The sequence below is a fragment of the Nomascus leucogenys genome, chromosome 14 (genome assembly GCF_006542625.1).
Source record: "Nomascus leucogenys isolate Asia chromosome 14, Asia_NLE_v1, whole genome shotgun sequence".
Taxonomy (NCBI): Eukaryota; Metazoa; Chordata; class Mammalia; order Primates; family Hylobatidae; genus Nomascus; species Nomascus leucogenys.
In genome coordinates this window covers 70034495-70057290 of record NC_044394.1, presented here as the reverse complement: position 1 = coordinate 70057290, position 22796 = coordinate 70034495, and the positions used below count along the sequence as shown (strand labels likewise).

Here is a 22796-nt window from a genome sequence, read left to right as displayed (position 1 = left end):
TAATCCCAGCACTTCAGGAGGCTGAGTCAGACGGATCATCTGAGGTCAGGAGGCAGGCAGATCATCTGAGGTCAGGAGTTCGAGACCAGCCTGACCAACATGGTGAAACCCTGTCACTACTAAAAAAAAAAAAAATTATCCGGCTGTGGTGGTGCACGCCTGTAATCCCAGCTACTCGGGAGGCTAAGACAGGAGAATCGCTTGAACCCAGGAGGCAGAGGTTGCAGTGAGCCGAGATTGTGCCATTGCACTCCAGCCTGGGCAACAAGAGCGAAACCCCGTCTCAAAAAAAAAGGAAGAAAAAAAGCGAGGGCTGTGCCTGAGTAGTCCCCATGGACTGGTGATCCCACAGGGAGCGCTGTCAGCTTGTGAAATGCCACACGTGCTGCTCCAGTGTGCTCCCTGTGCTCCATGTGCCCCCCCGAGCCCCACAAGGCACATTAACATTTAAAATGAGAATTCATATAGCCAAGACACTTCCAGCCATTGTGATCCCAGGTTATTTGACCTCTGAATCCCTTTTTCCTATGGCACCTCTTACAGCTGAAAGAAACACATTCAAGATGCTCTGAAATCCCAGCTAGGCAGAAGTCATTGTTGCAAGCTGCAGAAGTTCTTGTTAGGAGGGGATGCAGCTCATGTGAGGAGATGGGCTTCCACAGCTCTCTTCTGACTCTAAGATCCTGTGATTGAAGAACAGCCTCTGCTTTCACGGTGACCAAACTGCAGTGGGGGCATTGCTGGGACAGGAGCTGAGGAGATTCGACCCATCTTCTTCAGCATTTCCAACCTATTTAGTAGAAGAGAAAGTTCAGACATTCATTTTCAGAAATGCCCACACAATGCAGGTTAATGGGGTCTGTTTTCTCCCACTGAACATATGTGTCTTTCTAATTGCTGTGGTTATCCCTGAAGGTCAAGGCCATTCTTCATTGCATACCCATGCTTCCTTCAATTGCGTTAACTCATTGAAATATTATGCTTTTATTGACATCAAAACTTTAAACATGCAGACTCCTTGACTTAGCAATTCTGCTTTGATGACTTTATCCTAAGGAATTAGAATACTCACAGTGTTGTTTGAATAGTTTAAAACTGGACATGGGCCGGGCACGGTGGCTTACGCTTGTAATCCCAGTGCTTTGGGAGGCCGAGGTGGGCGGATCACGAGATCAGTAGATCGAGACCATCCTGGCTAACACGGTAAAACCCCGTCTCTACTAAAAATACAAAAAATTAGCTGGGCGTGGTGGTGGATGCCTATAATCCCAGCTACTCGGGAGGCTGAGGCAGGAGAATGGCATGAACCCAAGAGGCAGAGCTTGCAGTGAGCGAAGATTGTGCCACTGCACTCCAGCCTGGGTGACAGAGTGAGACTCCGTCTCAGAAAAAAAGAAAATACTGGACGTGACTTAAATACCTATTAACAAAGACTACTTAAATTATGGTGCATTTGTTAATTGTTCTCCAAGTTAGAGATTTCTCTAAAAACTTATGATGACATATCCTCTGCACATTTTAAAGAAACTAGCTGGAGAATTGGAGGTGGAATGAAGCTAGTTTTTAAAAATGGAGGAGGCCGGGCACGATGGCTCATGCCTGTAATCCCAGCACTTTGGGAAGCCAAGGTGGGTGGATCATGGGGTCGTTAGTTCGAGACCAGCCTGGCCAACATGGCAAAACCCTGTCTCTACTAAAAATACATAAATTAGCAGGGCGTGGTGGTGTGCGCCTGTAATCCCAGCTACTGGAGAGGCTGAGGTAGGAGAATCGCATGAACCTGGGAGGCGGAGGTTGCAGTGAGCCGAGATTGCACCACTGCACTCCAGCCTGGGCGACAAGAGCAAGACTCCGTCTCGGGGGGAAGAAAAAAAAAGAGGAAAAGGCAAGAGTGGTGTTTTTAAGTGTAGACTATCTTAGGCTATTTTAAACATCTATATTTGAGCCGTATACTCTTAATTTAGAATTTGCTGTGAGCTAGACACCCTGTCAAGTGTTAGGAACACAGACAAGGCATAGTTCCTGTCCTGATACGTGAATAAAAAGGGAAAATTGAGCAATGTTTAGTTTCAGTGGATGTATCCAGAAAAGGTTTTTTGGGGTTTTTTTTGTTTTGTTTTGGGCTTTTTTTTTTGAGACAGGGTCTCACTCTGTTATCCAGGCTGGAGTGCAGTGATATGATCTCGGCTCCCTACAGCCTCTGCCTCTCAGATTCAAGCGATTCTCCTGTCTCAGCCTCCCTAGTAGTTGGGATTACAGTCATGTCCAGTATTTTCTTTTTTTCTGAGACAGAGTCTTCCTCTGTTGCCCAGGCTGGAGTGCAGTTTCACGATCTCCACTCACTGCAAGCCCTGCCTCCTGGGTTCACGCCATTCTCCTGCCTCAGCCTCCAGAGTAGCTGGGACTGCAGGCGTCCACCACCACGCCCAGTTAGTTTTTGTATTTTTCATAGAGACACGGTTTGGTTTCCCTGTGTTGGCCAGGCTGGTCTCAAACTCCTCAGGTGATCCGCCTGCCTTGGCCTCCCAAAGTGCCCAGAAAGTTTTGAACCTGAAAGACACACTACTTACTTGTCTTAGTTAATCATCTAAATGCCTGGACCCTACCTCCTGAATGACAGCCCCAAGCCTGGTCTTCTAATGTAACCTGGGTATTGCTGGTAGATGGCATCCCAGAGTGATCTTGCTTAGTGTGAGAAACCAAGCGCAATCTATTCCTCACACACCAGTATGATATTTGTAAAAAGAACTCAGTATATATTTACCCATAAAAATACTTATTTATCCATAATTCAACTTATGTGAACTTTTCTGGTAAAAACCAGGTAGATAAAGATATTTATTATAATGTTACTTATAACAGCAAAATTTGGAAATCAATCCAGATGTCCAATTATGAGAATATGGTTAAGTGAATTAGGAATCATCCTTAATGGAATATCACATAGCCATGAAAAATGGTGATCAGGCAAAAGCTACATAGCAATGTGCAGAAATGCTGATGAGATGATACTAAAAGGGCAAAGTAGCACACAAAATAAATCCACACTGAAGATTACAGTTGTGTAAAATACTTGTATAGACAAAAAGGCCTGGGAAACAATATATAAAAGCGATAGGAGTTGTTAATGTGATAGGATTATGGGTAATGTTTTCTTTTACTTTGCTTTTTTTTTTTTTTAAGGTTTTATACAATAGCCCTATGGTTTTTGTTACCATAGAAATGAGATTAAGGACCAGAGGGAATCCAGGCCTGATAATATGCTACCGTAGAGATTGATTTTTGTGGTCAAATTGCAGGCTTGGGGATAAAGAATTGATAAATCCCATTGCAGAAAGAGTACCTGTTACTGATTTATTGCACTTTGATTCTCCTCCTTGGCTCCAGGAATTGAGGAAGCTCAGACGGGAAAACGAGGATACTTAACACCCACCAGTGCCCGCGAACACCTTTCTGCCCTGTGGAAGAATGAAGGTGCTGTATCAGTCTAAAGAAATAGCCTTGATCTTCTCTAGGCTGTTATTTCCTGGACTCATTAACCCTGCCTTATTACTTCTTTTAAGTTGTAATGACTGTAGCTCCCTCCTGGAACTGATCCAGAGGTTTGGGGCAGTCTTCAGGGCACACTGACATTGAGATATCATAGAGCAGGGGAGGTCATACCCAGCACGAAAAACTTGACAATTATTACAGCTGAGCCTGGTTATCAAATGACAACTCCTGGTGGGCCTCGCTTAATATAGGTTGGCATATTTTTAGAAGGTTCAGTGTAACTTATTTTAAATGCCCGTAAGTAAAATGCTGTGTCCTTCTGTGAATCAAAGAATGAACTGTGTCTTATTTAAATTGGAATTTTACTATAAGGGAAATCCTTCTTTCCTTTTGAGTGTATAACAAAACCTACGCAGTATATTCAAGCCCTTGTGAGAGTATGTGTAATAAGCACTTACAAATGAACACGTTGTTAAAGAGGTATCAAAAAAAAAAAAAAAAAAAAAAAACACTGAGTTAGTATGATTGCTTCTGTGGCAGGCCCTAGCACATTTTAATCTTTTTCTCTAGGCATTTTTTAAAGTAACCAGAAACCTGAAATAAAGCTTTGATCCAGAGAAGATCCTTTCTTGGCAGTAACTGTTAGGGGTGGGAGGAGGCTAACTTAAAAAAAATTTTTTTTATTCAACATATTTTTTAGGAAGATCAAAGTAATAATGATGTGTGTGATGTCTATGTGTTTTAATAGTCCAGGAGGGTGATTAAAAACAACTGAAGTTTCTTCCCCATCCTTGCCCATCTCAGTCCCTGGGTTAAGAGCTATTGTCCCTGTAGTACCCATTTTTATGCTGTCATATCCCCTGCATACAAACCGTCATGTACACAGAGGCTATTTTTTGTTTTTATAAAGAAAAATGAGGCCAGGCACATTGGCTCATGCCTCCAATCACAGCAATACGGGAGGCTGAGGCAGGTGGATCAGTTGAGCCCAGGAGTTCGAGACCAGCCTGGGCAACCAAGCAAAACCTCATCTCTTAAAAAAAAAAAATACAAAACTTAGCTGGACATGATAGCACGCACCTGTAGTCCCAACTACTTGGAAGGCTGAGGTGGCAGGATTGCCTAAGCCTGGGAGGTCAAGGCTGCAGTGAGTCATGATCTCACCACTGCACAGCAGCCTGGGCGACAGGAGTGAGACCTTTTCTCAAAAAAGAAAACTGTGACCTTAACTCTACATATTATCTTGTATTCTGTTTTTTCCTCACTCAGTAATATTTTTATGGTTGTCCTCCCATGCCCTTAGTGATAGATTTAAATGGTCTCCTTGGTTTCTTTCTTTCCAATGCAGGATTCTTTCTGAATTACCTTTTTTCGGGAATGGATGATGATGATATGGAGTCCAGATTCAATCCCAGTGTGTTCTTTCTAGATTTCTTGGTGGTGCCGCCCTCAAGGTAATACCCTTTAATTAACTTATTTCACCTGAAAAAAAACGTACTAAGGAACTGAAACGTGACCTCTAAGAGAGGTGAAAGGGCCAAGGGCACTGAGAGACAAAGCTGCAGTTCCGCTCCAGGTGCAGGTGGTGGGAGGGCTTGCTTTCCTTCCTGTTTGTTGTGAACGCGATAGGAATGTTGGTTGTTTTTGTTTAGTTGTTTTGAAACGGAGTCTTGCACTGTCTCCCAGGCTGGAGTGCAGTGGCATGACCTTGGCTTACTGCAACCTCTGCCTCCTGGGTTCAAGTGATTCTCCTACCTCAGCCTCCCGAGTAGCTGGGATTACAGGCACGTACCACCACACCCAAATAATTTTTGTATTTTACATAGAGATGGGGTTTCACCATGTTGGCCAGGCTGGTCTCGAACTCCTGACCTCCAGTGATCTGCCTGCCATGGCTTCCCAAAGTGCTGGGATTATAGGCTTGAGCCACCACACCCAGCTGGAATGTTGGTTGGGAAGGTTGGTTGTTTTGAGCGTGGTGGGGTGTGCTCCCTACAGTAGATATGGGTGAGAGGCTGAAGAACATGACCCTTTCCTCACACTAAACATTCGTTTATTCTGTATGTCGCCCTGCAGGTATCGCCCAGTCAGTCGCCTAGGAGACCAGATGTTTACCAATGGCCAGACGGTGAACTTGCAGGCTGTCATGAAGGATGTAGTTCTGATTCAAAAACTTCTGGCATTGATGGCCCAAGAACAGAAGCTGCCAGAGGAAGTGGCCGCACCCACTACAGATGAGGTCAGGGCTGCTCTGGTGCTGATGTGATGAGCACACACGCTTAGTGCTAACTCTGTGCGATGTGAATGTAGACACTGGGTACCGGGAGATGCTTCCTGGAATGTTCTGTGCAGCTGGCGGCAGCCTTAGTGTGAGCTCTGGGTTTAGGGGGCACCTAGGAACATTAGGGGGACACACATGGGTCTGAGAATGGAAAGGTCTGGGTTCCGGTCTAGGTTCTGCACCAAACAACCATGCCAGGTGACCCTAGTTGAGTCACTTCCTTATACTAGTGTCTGCTATAAAATGCATGTGATTTGTGGTGAGATTTCATACCTAGGCTGTTCCGGGCTACCAGCTCTCAGCAGCTCTAGAAAGAATAGCCTGCTTCCCTTAAGCTCTAAGAGTGTCCCTTTTGGGTCACAGTACTAGAGCTCATGTCGCCAGCTCTATTTTGGACATGTTAATGTCTCCAGCATTGGGGTCAGGAAGGCAGTATTGCAGAGTGGAAATTCCTCTCAGAATAGGACAGTTTCAACTAACATTTCCTGAGCCCCTTCTGTGTCCCGGGTTAAGTAGTAGATCTTCAGTGGGTACAAAGGTGAATTGGGCACCCAGGAAGCTTGCTGAGGTCATCAAGATCCTTCCCAGCTTTAAAGTACTCTCTGGATGCAAATAGGCAGCCTTGGGTAGACAGTCCGGGTTCTCAGACTCCAGCCACTGCGACAGTCCCGCTGTGTGCCGGGCCCATCACAAGGTGGCGCCACTGTCTCCTGGACACTTATGCTGCAGGTTACACTTGGGGCTTTCTGTGGTTTTGCTTGTTTCCTGATCGGCCAGCATTGGTGTGCTTTTAAAAACTCCTTAGTGTAAGATATCGACCATCTGCATGCCTTAGTGCAGTTTCCAAGGAAAGACCATGGGATAACTGTACCCAGTGACCAGGGTTGAGAATCTTAGTTTGATGTCCCTTAAAAATCGGGCAGCCTGGCCAGGCATGATAGCTCACGCCTGTAATCCCAGCACTTTGGGAGGCCAAGGCAGGAGGTTCACTTGAGCCCAGGAGTTTTAGACCAGGTGGACAACATGGTGAAATCCCGTCTCTACCAAAAATACAAAAAATAGCTGGGCGTGGTGGTTCACGCCTATGGTGCCAGCTGCTCAGGTGGCTGAGGTGGGAGAATCGCTGGAGCCAGGGAAGTTGAGGCTGCAGTGAGCCATGATCGCACCACTGCACTCTAGCCTGGGTGACAGAGTTAGACCCCATCTCAATAATTAAAAAAATAAATAAATAAATAAAAAATTGGTCATCTCATTTGTCAAATAAATGCTTGGCCTCTGAGGGGCAAATAGCATCCTCTGATTCCTATGTCCCAGTGCCCTCTTTCCTTGTGATTGACAGGACATGTTTTTTCTTTCCCCTTACTCTCTGTGTTCCATCCTCATGGCAGCCCTTGCCAGGCACTGTGTAGGCACTGGGGCTACGCCAGTGAGACAAGTTCTCACTCATTTCACAATCACTGATCCTGAACCAGGTAATGCCATGAGCAGTGAGTTGGGCTAACGGGGCAGGGTCATCATGCAGGCGACTGTATCTCCCTCCGGGACTCTAGCCAGAAGGGGACCCTGAGTGTTTTATGTAGAATACATCTATTTTCCCTAGAACTAAAGAAGATTCCTGTGTTCCTCAGGTTTGAGGACAAGCCCACTTCATCACTACTGGGTTTTCATGACATTCTCGTTTCCTGAATCTTCATCCACCCTCACCCTCCCACCTCAAGACACTGACAGGTTTCTTCTCTTATCTGCCCACGCTGGAAGACATGGGACCATCTGTCTCCTTGTGTCATACCCAGCTGATGGGGCCAGTAGGTGGCTAGACAGTATCAATAGGTGGTGCCCTAAGCCAGCTGAAGGCTTCTGTGTATTTCTGTCCCCTGGGTAGGGAGTGGGAGAGGAGGAGACGGGGCTAGGGGCAAAAACATTAAAAAAGGATTGGTTAAATATTCCAGTGAGACTTGGCAATCAGCCAGTAACTTGATATAGCTCAGTTGGAGACCCACATCTTAATTGAAGACATAGAATATCGTATGGCAAACCTAGTTCCTTTTTAAAAATTGTTCCACCTGCATGTTTGTAATTGGTTTGGATCAAGTTTTTCAAAGCCATAAATAAAACTGAAACTGCATATGAGAACTGGTTATCTGGCAAGATGACAGAACTTCATAAGAAATGTACTGATGTGGGAAGGACTTCCTAGTTTTCTTTAGGAATTGCGTATTAAGGGATTTCAGCAAAAATGCCTTAAGGAAGGAGCGTGCTTATAAATTTTGAGTTCATCTTACTACTAGAAAGAGACAGGCTGGTAAATATGTAATAGTACTGATATGTCTTATCGACATGTACTTACAAGATTGATTTATTAGCATGTTTGTCTCTGATCTGTCAGGTTCAGAGGAGATAAACTCCAGAGTGCATAGTTATCAGAGCCAGGGTAAGAAAGAAAAATTAAATCAAGCCAGGCCTTTTGGAGCTTTTTTCCATCATCCCTGTTTTCTTGGTTTTTTATCTTCCAGGAAAAAGACTCTTTGATTGCTATTGATCGATCCTTTTTGAGTATACTTCCAGGCCAGTCCCTCATAGACAAACTTTACAACATTTGGATTCGCCTTCAGAGCCACGTCAATATTGTGTTTGATAGCGAGATGGACAAACTAATGATGGACAAGTACCCAGGCATTAGGCAGGTGAGCAAAAAACTGGATTCCCATTGCTAGCTACAGAAGATAAATAATAAACATTGTGTATTGAAACAAGAAACTAATAAGCCTACTGGAATTCTTGTTGAATGTTTTTTATGGCCTTTTTTCTCCCATAAAGATCCTGGAGAAGAAAGAAGGCCTGTTCCGAAAACACATGATGGGAAAGCGAGTGGACTACGCTGCGCGCTCAGTCATCTGCCCAGACATGTACATCAACACCAACGAAATTGGAATTCCCATGGTGTGTGTGTGTGTGTGTGTGTGTGTGTGTGTAGGGCTCATTTGCTCCCCGTGGGTGGCAGACAAGAATGCCGCAGAGGGCTGGGGACAGGATGTGCAGCAGATTATACTGGCTTGGGCGGAACTAGCTTCTGCCTCTTCCTGGACAGCCCACAAGGAGGTGACTGGAAGCTGCATGATAGCATTGCTCTCACTCCTTGCCAGGCTTACAGACACCTTCTACCCACAAGTCAGCACCAGGGAGCTGAATGCGGGGTGTTCCACATCCCCGCCCACAAAGCTTCCTCCTGCCCACCTCAGCCTCGTCTTTTGACCTTCCTTACCAAATTGAATACATGACAGGGGAGAGGAAGAGGGCATGGGGCATATCAGTTATCAGTCCTGTGTACTTTCCAGGCATCAGAAATGTGTACCCATGGAGAGGCTGAGGCAGGAGAATGGCGTGAACCCGGGAGGCGGAGCTTTCAGTGAGCCAAGATTGCGCCATTGCACTCCAGCCTGGGCGACAGAGCGAGACTCCGTCTCAAAAAAAAAAAAAAAAAAAAAGGTGTACCCCATGTTACTGGGAAGAGGAAAGGGAGTGAGTCCCAGAGAGAGACGTGTGCATGTTGCCCAGGCCCTGTTTCACTTCTCAGGGTCAGCAGCTTGCTGTTCACCTGTTAGTGCTCTCCTCCCGACCCCCTCCGGGAGCCAGCTTCATCTTCTCACATCCTTAGCACTTCACACCATGGTGCTCAGCAGCAGCAGCCTTTAATCAGCTTCCTCCTTAATGGGCCAGCCTCTAGGTCAGTAATGTGAGGGTGGTTTAATTTCCCTCCATGGAGAGCCTCATTTCCTTGCACGCCACCCCCTCCACCCCTCTCTGGGGACTGGTGATGAGCAGCGCTGAAGTGTTCTTTCCGATCATCCTGTGTCCCCATGGCCTCATCTCTTTGTGGCACACTTGGGTTTCCTGGACAAAGGCATGATGTGTCAGGAGACAGCAGTCTGAGAAGGCCCAGTCCTGTGCCCACTGCCTCCTGGGAACCATAGTCCTTGCATCCAAAAGCTGGATCATGTGGTGAGGACCAGCTTTGCGAAGTCCAGTGGTGACATTCCCAAATCTGAGGCCCCGAGGAGACATGTAGCGACTTTTGGTTTCCCTCTCTGGACAGCGGGCAGGGGCCACCCTTGTTGGCCTTGACTTCATAGTGCCTACAGTATCCCCAGCTCCGTGAGAGACCTTTTGTGCTGCCTCTTCTGTCCTCTAGGGTGCTGGGTTCTCTTTCTTAGATCTGGGTTTGTTTGGTAGTGGCTTGTCCCTGGAGGAGAGACCCCGAAGTCATTTCTCTGCCCACCTGCAGACTGCCGCAAGTCTCAGGGCCATGGTGGCCTGGGGCATAGGTATTCCTCACAGGATAGCTGGGAAGATGAGAGTGGATAGAACTGCCTCTGGCCCCTTGGATCACATGCTTCCCATAGAGCACTGTTGACAGGTGCCACAGGAGCAAGGAGCTAGAGACCAGCAGTGAAGCACAGACTAGTGTGCTCCCATATAAAGCAGTGTCCAGGGGTGGAGACAGACAGTAAATAGATGAACAAGTATATATATGCTCTATTGAACGGTGATGGGTGGTAAGTGCATCAGCAACAGTAGAACAGGCTCAGGCTGAGGAACGCAGGGGCCGGGGTAGCCCCAGGAGCCTTCTGAGAAAGTGCTGCTGCGCGGGACCTGTACAAAGCTAGACAAGTTCCTTTACGTAGGACATCTCAGAGCCTCTGGTGTATTTGTGTACATTTGGAAGCATTAGAGGTTTATAATATTCAGTAGCTCAAAAACTCATTTAACAGGGAACTTGTTTTACTTGGAGCGTATCCCAGGCCCAGCTTTAAACACAGCACACTGCATTTTCTTAGGTATCAGAGGAATGCGTCAGTTTCATCTCAAGTACCACCTTGATTGTAATGGCTGCCAGAACTGTGGAGTTGAGATATTCCGATGCCATGTCTGGGCTCAGGGACAGCGCCATGATCCATTAGTGATGTCTGCTAGGGTGGATGAGGGATATCATGGCATTTGCCACCTGTCTCAAGCAAGTGCCCCATGCCACCTTTGGGAACTTTGAATTTATTGGCAGATAAGAAAATGAAGTTTTAGAGTGGGTTAAAAATATTGGCCAGGCGCGGTGGCTCACGCCCGTAATCCCAGCACTTTGGGCAGCCGAGGCGGGCAGATCAGCTGAGGTTGGGAATTCTCTACCAGCCTGACCAGCATGGAGAAACCCCGTCTCTACTAAAAATACAGAATTAGCCAGGTGTGGTAGTGCGTGCCTGTAATCCCAGCTACACGGGAGGCTGAGGCAGGAGAATTGCTTGAACCCAGGAGGCGGAGATTGTGGTGAGCCGAGATTGCGCCATTGCACTCCAGCCTGGGCAACAAGAGCGAAACTCCATCTCAAAAAAAAAAAAAATTATATAAACTGCCGCGCTTCAATTATTCTCCTCAGACTAACGGATAGAAAAGGAGGCCTAGCCTCTATACTATTAAGGGAGTAGCAGAAGACAGGCAGGATGTTACTTTGCTCACTGGAAGACCTTCTTGGCCAAGTCAGACAGCTCCTCTACATCTTGGGTGGAAAAGACAGCGTATTGAGACAGATTTGGGGTCCATGAGACCTTTTTTTTCTCTCTGCCCTGAATTTCCACCTCCATTCCTCATTTCCAGGTGTTTGCCACAAAACTGACCTACCCACAGCCAGTTACCCCGTGGAATGTTCAGGAACTTAGGCAAGCAGTCATCAACGGCCCCAATGTGCACCCAGGAGCCTCCGTGGTCATCAATGAGGACGGCAGCCGCACAGCCCTGAGCGCTGTGGACATGACCCAGCGAGAGGCCGTGGCCAAGCAGCTCCTGACCCCAGCCACGGGGGCACCTAAGCCCCAGGGGACAAAAATTGTGAGTAAGGGCAGCTTTGGTCAGGGACCCATCCAGCTCCTGTTTGGATCCTGGTGATTGGTGGCCATCAGGCATGGCTCCAGTGAGCACTGACACAGGAGCCTATCCCCAAGAGGAAGCTCCCCGACACGTGGGTGGCTTTTTAGATTCACCTGTAGTCCCCGGCCAGAAGAATGGCTGCCCTTAAACAGGACTACTCAAAGGGCAGTCCCCAGACCAGCATCAGCAGCATCCCTGGAGCTTGTGAGCAATGCACATCCCCCGACCTCTACTGAATTTGAATCTCTGAGAATAGAGTTCGGAATCTTTTTTTACCATGCTTTCCAGAGGGTTCTTCTGCATGCTGATGTTTGAGAGCCACTCTTAGGAAGGGAGTGCTCTGTGCCAGTGATAACCAACAAATGACAGGTTATAACTAATGTTTCCATTTTGGGCAATTGCTAATGCCAGCCCATAGTGCTGTGGTAGGGAATCCTGAGGCTCTATCGAGTTCCACTGGAAGGAGCACATGATCGATTAACAATGTTGCTGAGTGCATGAAATCAGCAGGTGACAGCTCTGTGGCTCTGTCACATGATAGCCATTCCTGCTGGGAGGGGAGTAGCAGATGACCCCTAACTAGGCAACAGTGGCAGCAGTTGTTGGAGGGAAATGGATTCAACTTGGATGTAACCCACACGTGACTACCGGAGTCAACATGTGACTTCCTGGATTTTCCTCACCCACCTGCACAGCAGGCAGGCCTCTCCTTGCCCTCTGCCCACCCATACCCATGGCTGACCTGCCCTTCTTTAACACTGAGTTCAGCTCTGCAAAGTTGCATCAGCCTTGAAGGAAGTTTGGGGGAACCGAGAGGAAAAGGAAATGCTCCTGGCCTTGTGGTGGTGCCCATCACTGCTCATCACAGGCCGTCTTGCTTCCTCTCGTTCTCACCGCCGTCCTGAGGGACAGCAGTAATACACCGCCTGTGTTACTGTATTCTCCTTTGGTGACAGGGCACATGCAAACATAGATCAAGTCACCTCTTTTGTTCTTCTCTAGTGCACAAAGTAAGGTTTGTATTGAGGTTCATAGAATCGATCTGCCTTTCCTAAGTGCCTGGTGTTTTGCTAGGCACTGTGTGAGCAATGCAAAAGAAGCAAGGTGTGTTTCACTTCACTTACATTGAACTCAGGTCAAACATGTGAAACAGACTCACAGTAGGAAAGGAGAGAGAGAGACTAGGAGAAGGGGTGAGGGATGAGGCAGTACTGACGCCCCCTGCATGCTAGCACTTTGCAGTCCCTGCGGACGGATCCTCGCCACCCTGGAGTTGACAGCATGGTGGGGGAACCACTAGGAAGTGAGCATATAAATGTATTGCTGTTGCGGAGGCGTGTGGTAGACACCATAGGGAACAGCAGTGACGGACGGTGACTTTAAGCACATAATGCCCAAGAAGAAACAAGTTTGAGGGGAATGTGCAGGGCAAGTGGGCAGGGAGAGTTTGGGGTCATCAGGAAGCAACTGTGAGCCAGGTGCTGGGGCCAGCCTCAGGGCTAAAGAGGGGACTAAAGGCAGCGAACTCTTGCTGCTCTGTCAGGCCTTAGCAAGCCCTCATTCCTCTGGGGTCAGATAGTAAATATTTCTGTGGTCCTGGGCCATGCAGGCTCTGCTGTAGCTGCTCGGCTCTGCCGCCTAATACCAAAGCAGCCACAGGTAGTACACAAACAAATAGGCATGGCTGTGTTCCAATAAAACTTTATTTATAGAACCAGGTGGCCAGCCTGAGGACTGTAGTCTGCTACCCTCAAAACCTGTGATTTTTTTTTTCTTTTTTTTTTTTTTTTTTTTTTTTTGAGACAAGGTCTCACTCTGTCTCCCAGGCTAAAGTGCAGTGCTACAATCACAGCTTACTTCAGCCGCCACCTCCTGGGCTCAGGTGATCCTCTGACTCAGCCTCCTGAGTAGCTGGGACCACAAGTGTGGCTAGTTTGTGTATTTTCTGTAGACATGGGGTTTCACCATGTTGCCAAGGCTGGTTTCCAACTCCTAGGCTCAAGAGATCTGCCCTCCTCAGCCTCCCGAAGTTCTGGGATTACAGGCATGAGCCACTGCTCCTGGCCTGTAATTTCTGAAGACTTTGGTTAATGTGTTGCATATGGGTCAGGGCAAGGCTGAAGGGGCTGTGTGAGGTTGATTGGGAAGGAAACACTGAGGTCTCGTCCGAGGAGGAACCACAGGCTAGGTGAGGAGAGGAAAGGCCAAAAGGACTCATTTCCCCTGTGAAGTATGAAAGCTCTGCCCCATCCCCTGGGCCTTGTAAATAAAAGAGGGAATGGCCCAGAGAGCCAAGGCTCATTGCCCTGCTCAGCATCCTGCCAGAAGCAGGCCTTTGGCTCCAAGCCTGCCTCTGAAAATTCTGACCCTGGGGCACTGGGGCACGCTAATTTTCACTGCAGTATTTATTTAGAGACAAGAGGAAGGAAGGGCCTCGGGTTTGGGTTGGCAAGGGGAATACCCTATGCTCCAGGGCTTCTGTTTGGATTGGCCAGTGCCTACCAGACTGGCCTGTGTACCTTCCCAGCTGTGGCGAGTTTGCTTACGCTGGAGGATGTCTCAAATTTTCAAGACTCAAATCCTAGGCCCAGCCTGGCTTTTTGGGCTTGGGCCACAGGTCTAGGCAGTTTCTCCCTTGAGAGGCTAAAGAAAGAAGACCTCAGCTTATATGACGCAGTCAGACAGCGGCCAGCGCCCTGGGCAGATGCTCATGGGAACCCTCAGAGTTTAGGTCTCCTTGGAAACATGGGACTTGGCAATGGGGAGGGGAAGGTTTGAATTCCTTCAGGAGCAAAAAGACGGACTCCATGCTAGGTACTTTTAGGATTGCTTTGTAGCACTTGAGGGTTTTGCTCCCTGCTTCTCTGAGCTAGAGAGAGAGAACTTTTAACCTCACTGAACAGGAATCAGGGAGAGAGTTTTGGGGAGTATCTCTTAATTACTTCTAGCCTCTCTCTTTAATGAACTTTCTAACGCAGTTTCATAAATGTGGGCAACATAAGAAGAAACTAGACTTCCAATAATTTATTGTTTTCTCCTACCTGCTATCTGTTGTGATTTAGAGGAGATTTGGGGTGGCAGAGATTTCACCAAGTCTTCATAATTCCTTTGTACTAGAGGAGCCCTTCAGAATGCATGGGGTGGCAGTTACCTTCATGCATTTGTCTTTTAAGGTGTCACTTGATGTTCCGTGTTTAGGAGGCCCAGTAGTTAATATAATTAAAGATAAGGATGGTAAGGGTCTTAATAGGTGGTACGGGAGAGTCAGCTTTGTGAGAGAGATGTCTGTCAGAAGGACATGACCAGCCAGATATTTATAAGGGGGGAAAAGTATGAGCAGTGGTCATCTTAGAGGGGTACAATTACTTGTGATTTTTAAATTCTTATCTTTAAAATTGTCTGTATTTTCTGTTTTCCCTCTCACAGTGAGCATAGCACTTGTTCAATATTACTTTCTTTAAAAATAAGTGAAGATCTTTTTTAAAATTTACAGAAGCATCACATATTCATTATAGGAAGAACAATGCTAAGATGTAGGAAAGTAGTTGAGTGTGGTGACTCATGCCTGTAATTCCAGCACTTTGGGAGGCCAAGGCGGGAAGATCGTTTGAGGCTAGGAGGTTGAAGCTGCAGTGAGCCATGATTGTACCACTATACTCCAGCCTGGCAACAGAGAGAGACACTGTCTCAGAAAAATGTACAGCCTAGTGAGGATCCAACCACCCCTTTCCCATAGACACACACACACACACACACACACACACACACACACACAGACACGCAGAAGCTGGGTTGGTTTTTAAATTTTTTTTTTCATCATGTCACATGCCACCTGGGTTTTTTTTTCTTTGCTGTAATAGATTATTGCCATCACTTCAGGCCTTCTATACATTTACCTTATCCTTGTTCATCACTGCATAATATTCCATAGTGTGGATATACTATTGCCCCTTCTATGGGGCAGTCAGGTTATTTCTAGTTCTTGCCTCTAAATGCTGCTGCACAAACATACATACTCATCTAACCTTGTGTGGGTGCTTTTTTTTTTTTCTTGAAGAGCCAACAGGAAATGTGTTTTAAGTGTTCTAATAGCTACTTTGAAACTCTGTTCCCAAAAGACTATGACAATTTACAGCTCTTAATTTTTGAAGTGCAATAAAGTGTTCTCTGAGGGCATTGAACTAACTAAGAACCCTCTTCTGGCTCTGCTATATGAAGCTGGGCAAAATTTTTGTGAAATGTAGAATTTCTGTTTAGAATAATGTACTCACATGTGATCATTTGGTGGGGGGGTTTCGAGAGTCTGCCAATGCCTTTCAAACCCAGTGGTTTTATGGTTATGTCTTCATTTTGTTATGGTTATGTCTTCAGGAGTTGTATCCATTTCTTTCTTTGGATTAGTTTTCAGAGGAATCCAGGAACCCGGGAGGGCTATGCATTTCTGAAGAAGACAAAGACCTGTGGTCTTATTTGTTCCTTATACTTCTGAGCCTAGAGCCAGGATCAGGGTTGTGAAGGGCCAGGACCAGAAGGGCCTAGGACGTATTTCTCAGAGATTTCCAGGGTTTTGCTCTAGATGAAAAATTCCCCTTGCATTTAGTTGACTAGAACGTGAGACAGAAGCCACACCTTGGTCAAGTTGAGGTGAGCACTTGGAAAGAGCCGTGGCGATACTGACGTTTGCACTGATCACCCACCTGTCCACTCTGTTCCCAGGTGTGCCGGCATGTGAAGAATGGGGACATTCTGCTACTGAACCGACAGCCCACCCTGCACAGACCCTCCATCCAGGCCCACCGTGCCCGCATCCTGCCTGAAGAGAAGGTGCTGCGGCTCCACTATGCCAACTGCAAGGCCTATAATGCCGACTTTGATGGAGACGAGATGAATGCCCATTTCCCCCAGAGTGAGCTGGGCCGGGCCGAGGCCTACGTCCTGGCCTGCACCGATCAGCAGTACCTTGTTCCCAAGGTAGGTCTGGCCTTGAGGCCGTTCCGTGGTCATCGTCAGCATGACTTAGCACTTTTAAGTTGGGTCCTGCCAGCCCCTGGGGTCATTGGGCAGCTCCAGGACAGGGGCACCTGGAATGGAGGGTCCTGGTTTCTCCCAGGTGGGGTTTTTAGCCCATCTAGTTGCTTAGAGGCTGGGAAATGTTTCTGTCTTGCTGCGTTGTAAAATGTAAATCAGGACAGAAATTGTGATAGCCATCCCAGAAAGCCAACCTTAATAACTGTGTAATAGGTCTTGTGTTCAGCACGGAAGTTTGGATTCTGCAACTTAGTAGCCCCCAGCCAGCATTAGCATCCCAACACTGTAATGGTTCTCATGGTCCACTGATGACTTTGATCCTTTGTTCTGACAAACATGAGTTTTAAGAAGCAGCCTAACCCCAAGAGCCCAGAAGAGATCCCCCAGCAGCCCGTGAAGGCATCTTCTTTCCTCTTTGAATCCTTTCCTTCTTTCTCCAAGTTCACTTCTCAAGGGCAACCCCACGTAGTCACAACTATCCGGAGGGACACGAGGAAAGGACAGAACTTCCTCCCCCGTCTCCTGAGCAGCTGACTCGTGGCCAAGAGTGGCAGGGGCCTGAGTTACCATGTGCTCATGAGAGGGACAGAGTGGGGAAAGAGGCAGGCTGCACGGAAGAAGACAGAGTGTGTTCCAGTGCCTCCTTCACCCTCACCACCCACCCGAAGGTCTGAGTCCTCCTAAATTATAAGCCATTTGTGCCACAGTGATTCACAGTTATACATCATTCATTTGGATTGTGGTGGAGTATGAAGAATAATCGTAACGTCAAACCAAGGCTCCCATTTCCCAAGTACTTTTTCCGTGCCATACACTGTGCAGAGAGCACTTTAGAGGCTCCTCATCTCACCCTCCCCACAGTCCTTGGAGGTAGGTGCTATTCATGTCCACATTTTACACTTGAAGGATTCGTGTAACTTGTCCAGGACACTCAGCTGAGAAGCAGGAGGAAGGACAAGGAGCTGCTGGATCTTCCTAGGGTTTGTGCTGGCCGCAGGGTTGGAGAGCTCTGTGCACAGGGAGTGCCAGGGGCTGCTCAGAGATGCCTAGCGTCAGTCAGCATCCTCTGCTCCTTGGAGCTTCTCTATTCCCATCAGCCATCTGCCACTAGGGAATCAGGCAGGTGGCCAGGAGCCCGGCATCCCGGACCCTTTTCCCACCAGATGCACCACTGTGGCTTCACAGGGGTCCTGGTTGTTTGAGTTGGCCTTTCCCTTCTCTGCCCACCTTTGTTGGCTGTGGATTAGCAAAGGGACTTAATGTAGGAAGAAGTGGTGAAGGGCCTACCCAGATTACTTGGAAATTAAAAAAAAAAACAGTTGCTAATTTGAAAAGTGGCTTTTTATGTTTTCATTTAAATAATAATGTGGCTCTGTGGTGGTGGCAGTAAAAGCTGCCGTTTATTAAATGAGCCACGGGCCTTAGGCACTGCTGTAAGCAGTTTGCAGGCATTCCCTTCCTTATGAGGTTGGTGTGATTTTCAGACAAGGAAACACCAAGTGAGTAATATGTCAGCCAGCAATGAGGCCAAGACTCGAACCCAGCAGCTTTGGATGACACCCCACCCCCCCACCCCGCCCCCCCCACCTATGCGCTTGGCTGTGCATGTTCTTAGCGTGTTCTTAGCCCCACTCGACAGGGAAGGCTGGTACTAAGGGAAGGCAGGTGACCCGAAGTGGCTCCCAGAACTGTGTGGGTCTCTGACTCTATAGCAGCCAAGTCATATTTCACCAGAGGGGACACAACTGGGGAGCAGCAGATGGTTTTTTGCTGGCAGAGTGACCTGAGGCATTAGCTATGTGGGGAGTTGAGGTGCTCGAAGCCCTCAGACCAACGACCTTGAATGTGCTGTGCTTGATTTTGATTGAATAAGGTGCAAAGCCGTAGGAGACTTGATGCTTACATTGTGTCGTGCAGTGGGCTGACTTATATAAATCCAAGTGGACCTCATCACATGCTCATATGCCTATGAGTTTTAGGTTGGGTGTACACTTAAGGGAGGCAGGAGAACACAGGTAAATAAGCTTAATGTCAATAATTTATTGAAAAAAGCTTATGGGAGATGGCTTGAAGATTCTCTGTACTTTCATTCACTTTCTTTTGTCAGAGGTAAAGAGCTTTTGATTCTTGATAAATTTTATTTAGTCCTTGGTGTAAATGCCAAGAAGTGGAATCCTTATGTTTGCTAATGGTTATAAAAATGCAACATGTCTTTATTGGCAGAGTCCTAAAAGGACAAGAGCTGATTTGGTTAAACTAGGAAAACCAGTATTTTGGGGTCATTTTTCTTAGTGTATCTTTATTTCCCTTAGTTTCCATATTTCTTTATAATTCAATTTCTTCTCTATCACCAGATTATCTTCCTTAAATAACCATAACACTAAATTAAAGTAAATTTTGTCATTGGTTTTATGTACTTAGTAGAGTTTTGTGGCGTCTTTTTACTTAAAATAGGAGTTGAATGGAACTCTATTTCTTTTCCATGAAAACAGTTAAACTTTTCATTTATGTGTTACTTTTTGGACTAATTTTTTTTCCTTCTGTTTATTTATTGAGGGCCCATGCTTTGTGGAAAGTTTTTAAGCAAGGCTTGAGATATGTTTCCTGACTTCTACTTAGTCAGCTAGAAAACTCAAGTTACAGGATACCCTATTCCCAAAGCATCCTGACCAGAGACATTAATTGTAATGTCATTTTGCTGTGCTATTAAGGAGAATAGTAAAGCTGACAATTTTCTGGGGTTTTGACTCGGAGATGTTCTTTCTGATCCTAAGCAGGAGTTAGGAAATTTATAAGTAGACCTTTAGTAATTGCTTTAATCAGCATTCTGCCATAGAATTTGTGATGATTGCATTGAAAGCGATTTAGCCATCAAAGTAATTGTCTAGTCATGGAAAAATCTGGGCAGAGAGAGGAAAAGGCACTGAATAGATCACAGAACCTGTAATTATGTTCTTTAAGGAAGAAAACAAAAGGAAAAATCAGTATCTGCCCCCCAAAGACTGTGAGATGAGTCCAATGCATAATACTAGCTTGGCTTTTTCCCCCAAGCAAAATAAGACCATCTAGGCAACAAGAGGTAGAGTGTAATTTTTTTATGTACGTTATTAAATCAAAGCCTTCATAAGAGGGGCTGTGTGCTCCATCTCATCTTGCCTTCGGTCTGTGCCACCTTTCCAGCCCATCTGTAACCGTTATCTTTGAGTTTACATAGAGCCCATCACTGTAGTGTTTAGACCATTTGACAAGGAGCTTTTTTTAGCCTTTGAGTTAGTACATGTGGTTAAATTTCTGGTGCTTCTCCCAGCCTGCATTTGTGAGTTCCCTTAGCCTTAGTTATAAAACATGACCATACTGTTGGCTAGTATTTAACAAATAATCAAATTATTAACAATCTTTATATCAAAGGCACAGGTTTTTCTCAAATTCCTATAAACATTGAAAAGTGTACAAAAGCTATATCTTAAAGAACGTCAGTGAGCATAGCTATTTTTACTTTAGCGTGCGTTATGTTGCTGTGAACACAGACCCGACAGATAAGGTTCAGGAGACTGGGGATCAGAATGGCTGTGAAAGTGTCAAATGAAATTAATGCACTCACCAAATCTCAGGCTTTTCATAAAAGCCTTTCTTTTTGGTATCTGGTAGATAACAGCCTTTATTAAGGGCCCACCATGAACCCTGTGCCGTATTGTGAAGAGATAACTAATAATGGCTATTCTGCCTTCTGCAGTCATGCACATCAGGCCCACTCGCAGCTCTCTTGAGGAACCTGTGCCGGAACCCCTTCCTCCCTACACTGGCCAGCTCAGCCCTCAGGCCTCAGCTGTGAAACTGCCCTTCGGAGAGGCTATTTCTGACCATCCCCCCCACCTCAAGTCTATATTATGACCCACCCTGTTATTTTCCTCTTTGGCATTTAAAACACTTTGTGATTTTGTATTTATCCGATCATGTGTTTACTGTCTAGTTCTCCTTCATCATAAAGGACCATGTCTGTTTGGTCCCCTGGAGTAGGGAAAAGCCTACCCAGTGCCTAGGCATTCAGGAGGCTCCTGATAAATATTTGTTGAGTGCATGACTGATTTACAGAAGAGCCAGGCCAGAAACGTGTGAAAAACACTAAAGCATAAAACCAAAGTATAAAAACAACACAGCTGACAGCAGCCAGACCAAATTTAGGCATAAATGCCAAAAATATGCTGGAGTAACTAGAACCAGATGGGATTAAACAGAGAAGGCTTGGGGAACTGGATGAGTTTGAAGCAGTTTTGATATAGGATAGTGGGCAAATGGCAAACGTAGAAGCCAGTGCTAAACCCTGGTCATGTGCTTTGGGAAGCAGTTGGCTCCCAAGCAAGAACATAGTGAGGACGTGGGCAAGACAAGACACGGATATAAGAAGGGCTCTTGCTAGAAAGTGGCTTCCGGGCAGGTGATTAGGGATTAGAGTTTGACTTAAGATTTATTTTCATTCTTCTTGTGTTGTCTGTTTTCGCTTATAGGATGGCCAACCATTGGCGGGACTGATCCAGGATCACATGGTTTCAGGGGCAAGCATGACTACTCGGGGTTGCTTTTTCACCCGGGAGCAGTATATGGAGCTGGTGTACCGAGGACTCACGGACAAAGTGGGGCGCGTGAAGCTCCTTTCTCCTTCCATCCTGAAGCCCTTTCCGCTGTGGACAGGAAAACAGGTAATTGGGAGAGAACAGCCAGTGTATGTAACAAAAGGAAATAGGCCACTCATGTAAAAAGTTTCATTCTCAGAAGAGCCCAGACCAGAGACAGAGAAATGGCTAAGCTAGCAATAGTCTGACTTTCTTTCCCCTTTGTTTGGGGTTCCTGAGTCTGGGTGGCTTCAAGGGAGTGTCTAGCAAGAGTAGACTGCATAGTAGCCTGGTGCGGTGGCTCACGCCTGTAATCCCAACACTATAGGAGGCTGAAGTGGGCGGATCACCTGAGGTTGGGAGTTTGAGACCAGCCTGGCTAACACGGTGAAACCCTGTCTCTACTAAAAATACAAAATTAGCTCGGTGTAGAGGTGTGTGCCTATAATCTCAGCTACTGGGAGGCTGAGGCAAGAGAATCGCTTGAACCCAGGAGGTGGAGGTTGTAGTGAGTCAAGATCAGCCACTGCACTCCTGCCTGGGCAATAGAGTGAGACTCCATCTCCACAAAAAAAAAAAAAAAAAGTAGACTGCATTGTTTCTGTCCTTTGCTTCTAACTTAAATTTAGTGTCCTCATAATACAAATATGGTGGTAATAGGCAGTGGTGCTGGTGGAGTAACAGTAATATTTGTTGGAAAGTTCCATGTGTTTGCTGAGTGCTTTAGACACATTATCTGATTTAATCCTCACAACTAATCTGCAATGCAGAAACCATTATTATCTCCATTTAGGAGATGATAAATTACATGCCCAAGACTGCAGGAGACAGATCAAACCCAGGACTTTTCAACCCCGGAAGCATCATACCATACTTCCTCTCAAAGTAACCAAATTACATGATATGTGGTGACCAAATAATGAAAAACAGTAAAATATGTTCTTCTACTGTTGCCTGAGTCTCCAAGTTCAGCCTTAAGGATCAACTTCTAGTTGGCTATGTGATCTTAATCCTGCGGGTCTCAGTTCCTCGTCATTTCCTGGGACAGTAGAAATTAACTTTCTAAGCTAAGTTCTGATTCTAAACATGGTTTTTCTCTTTGAAACCAGACTGACCCACAAACAAATTCTTGTGTAATATAGTCACTCTTGCCCTTTTCACCTATTTGCAAAAAAAAAGCCTGTACCAATCTTTAGAGACATACTAAAAAATCTCACCCGTGACAGAAGCAAAACCTGGACCTATTTCCTAATTTTATTTGGTACAGAGGATTTTAAAAGGATTCGAGGTGTGGCCTCTGGGCATAATGGAATTACTTTGGAAATCAGCAACCAAGATATTTGGAAGAGCCCTCAATATTTGTACTTCTAAATAACGTACTTCTTAAATAGCTCATGGGTCAAAAGAATCTAAAGGGGAATTAGAAAGCATTCTGAAGTAGATGAAATGAAAACACAACATAAAATTTGTGG

The 22796-nt window shown here is 46.2% G+C and overlaps 1 protein-coding gene across 6 annotated transcripts in view; it reads left to right on the top strand.

Annotated features, from left to right (window-relative positions):
* POLR1A (RNA polymerase I subunit A) overlaps positions 1 to 22796 on the top strand; it is a 79658-nt gene that overhangs the window by 19780 nt on the left and 37082 nt on the right. For 5 of the 6 annotated variants that reach the window (XM_030827530.1, XM_030827529.1, XM_030827532.1 and 2 more), the window contains 8 exons: positions 3388 to 3474; positions 4841 to 4946; positions 5569 to 5731; positions 8287 to 8457; positions 8591 to 8713; positions 11417 to 11647; positions 16403 to 16657; positions 21220 to 21411. In XM_030827530.1, the coding sequence (XP_030683390.1) occupies positions 3388 to 3474; positions 4841 to 4946; positions 5569 to 5731; positions 8287 to 8457; positions 8591 to 8713; positions 11417 to 11647; positions 16403 to 16657; positions 21220 to 21411 (1328 nt within the window). The remainder of the gene's footprint in view (positions 1 to 3387; positions 3475 to 4840; positions 4947 to 5568; positions 5732 to 8286; positions 8458 to 8590; positions 8714 to 11416; positions 11648 to 16402; positions 16658 to 21219; positions 21412 to 22796) is intronic. The other variant, XM_030827531.1, reaches the window with a different exon arrangement.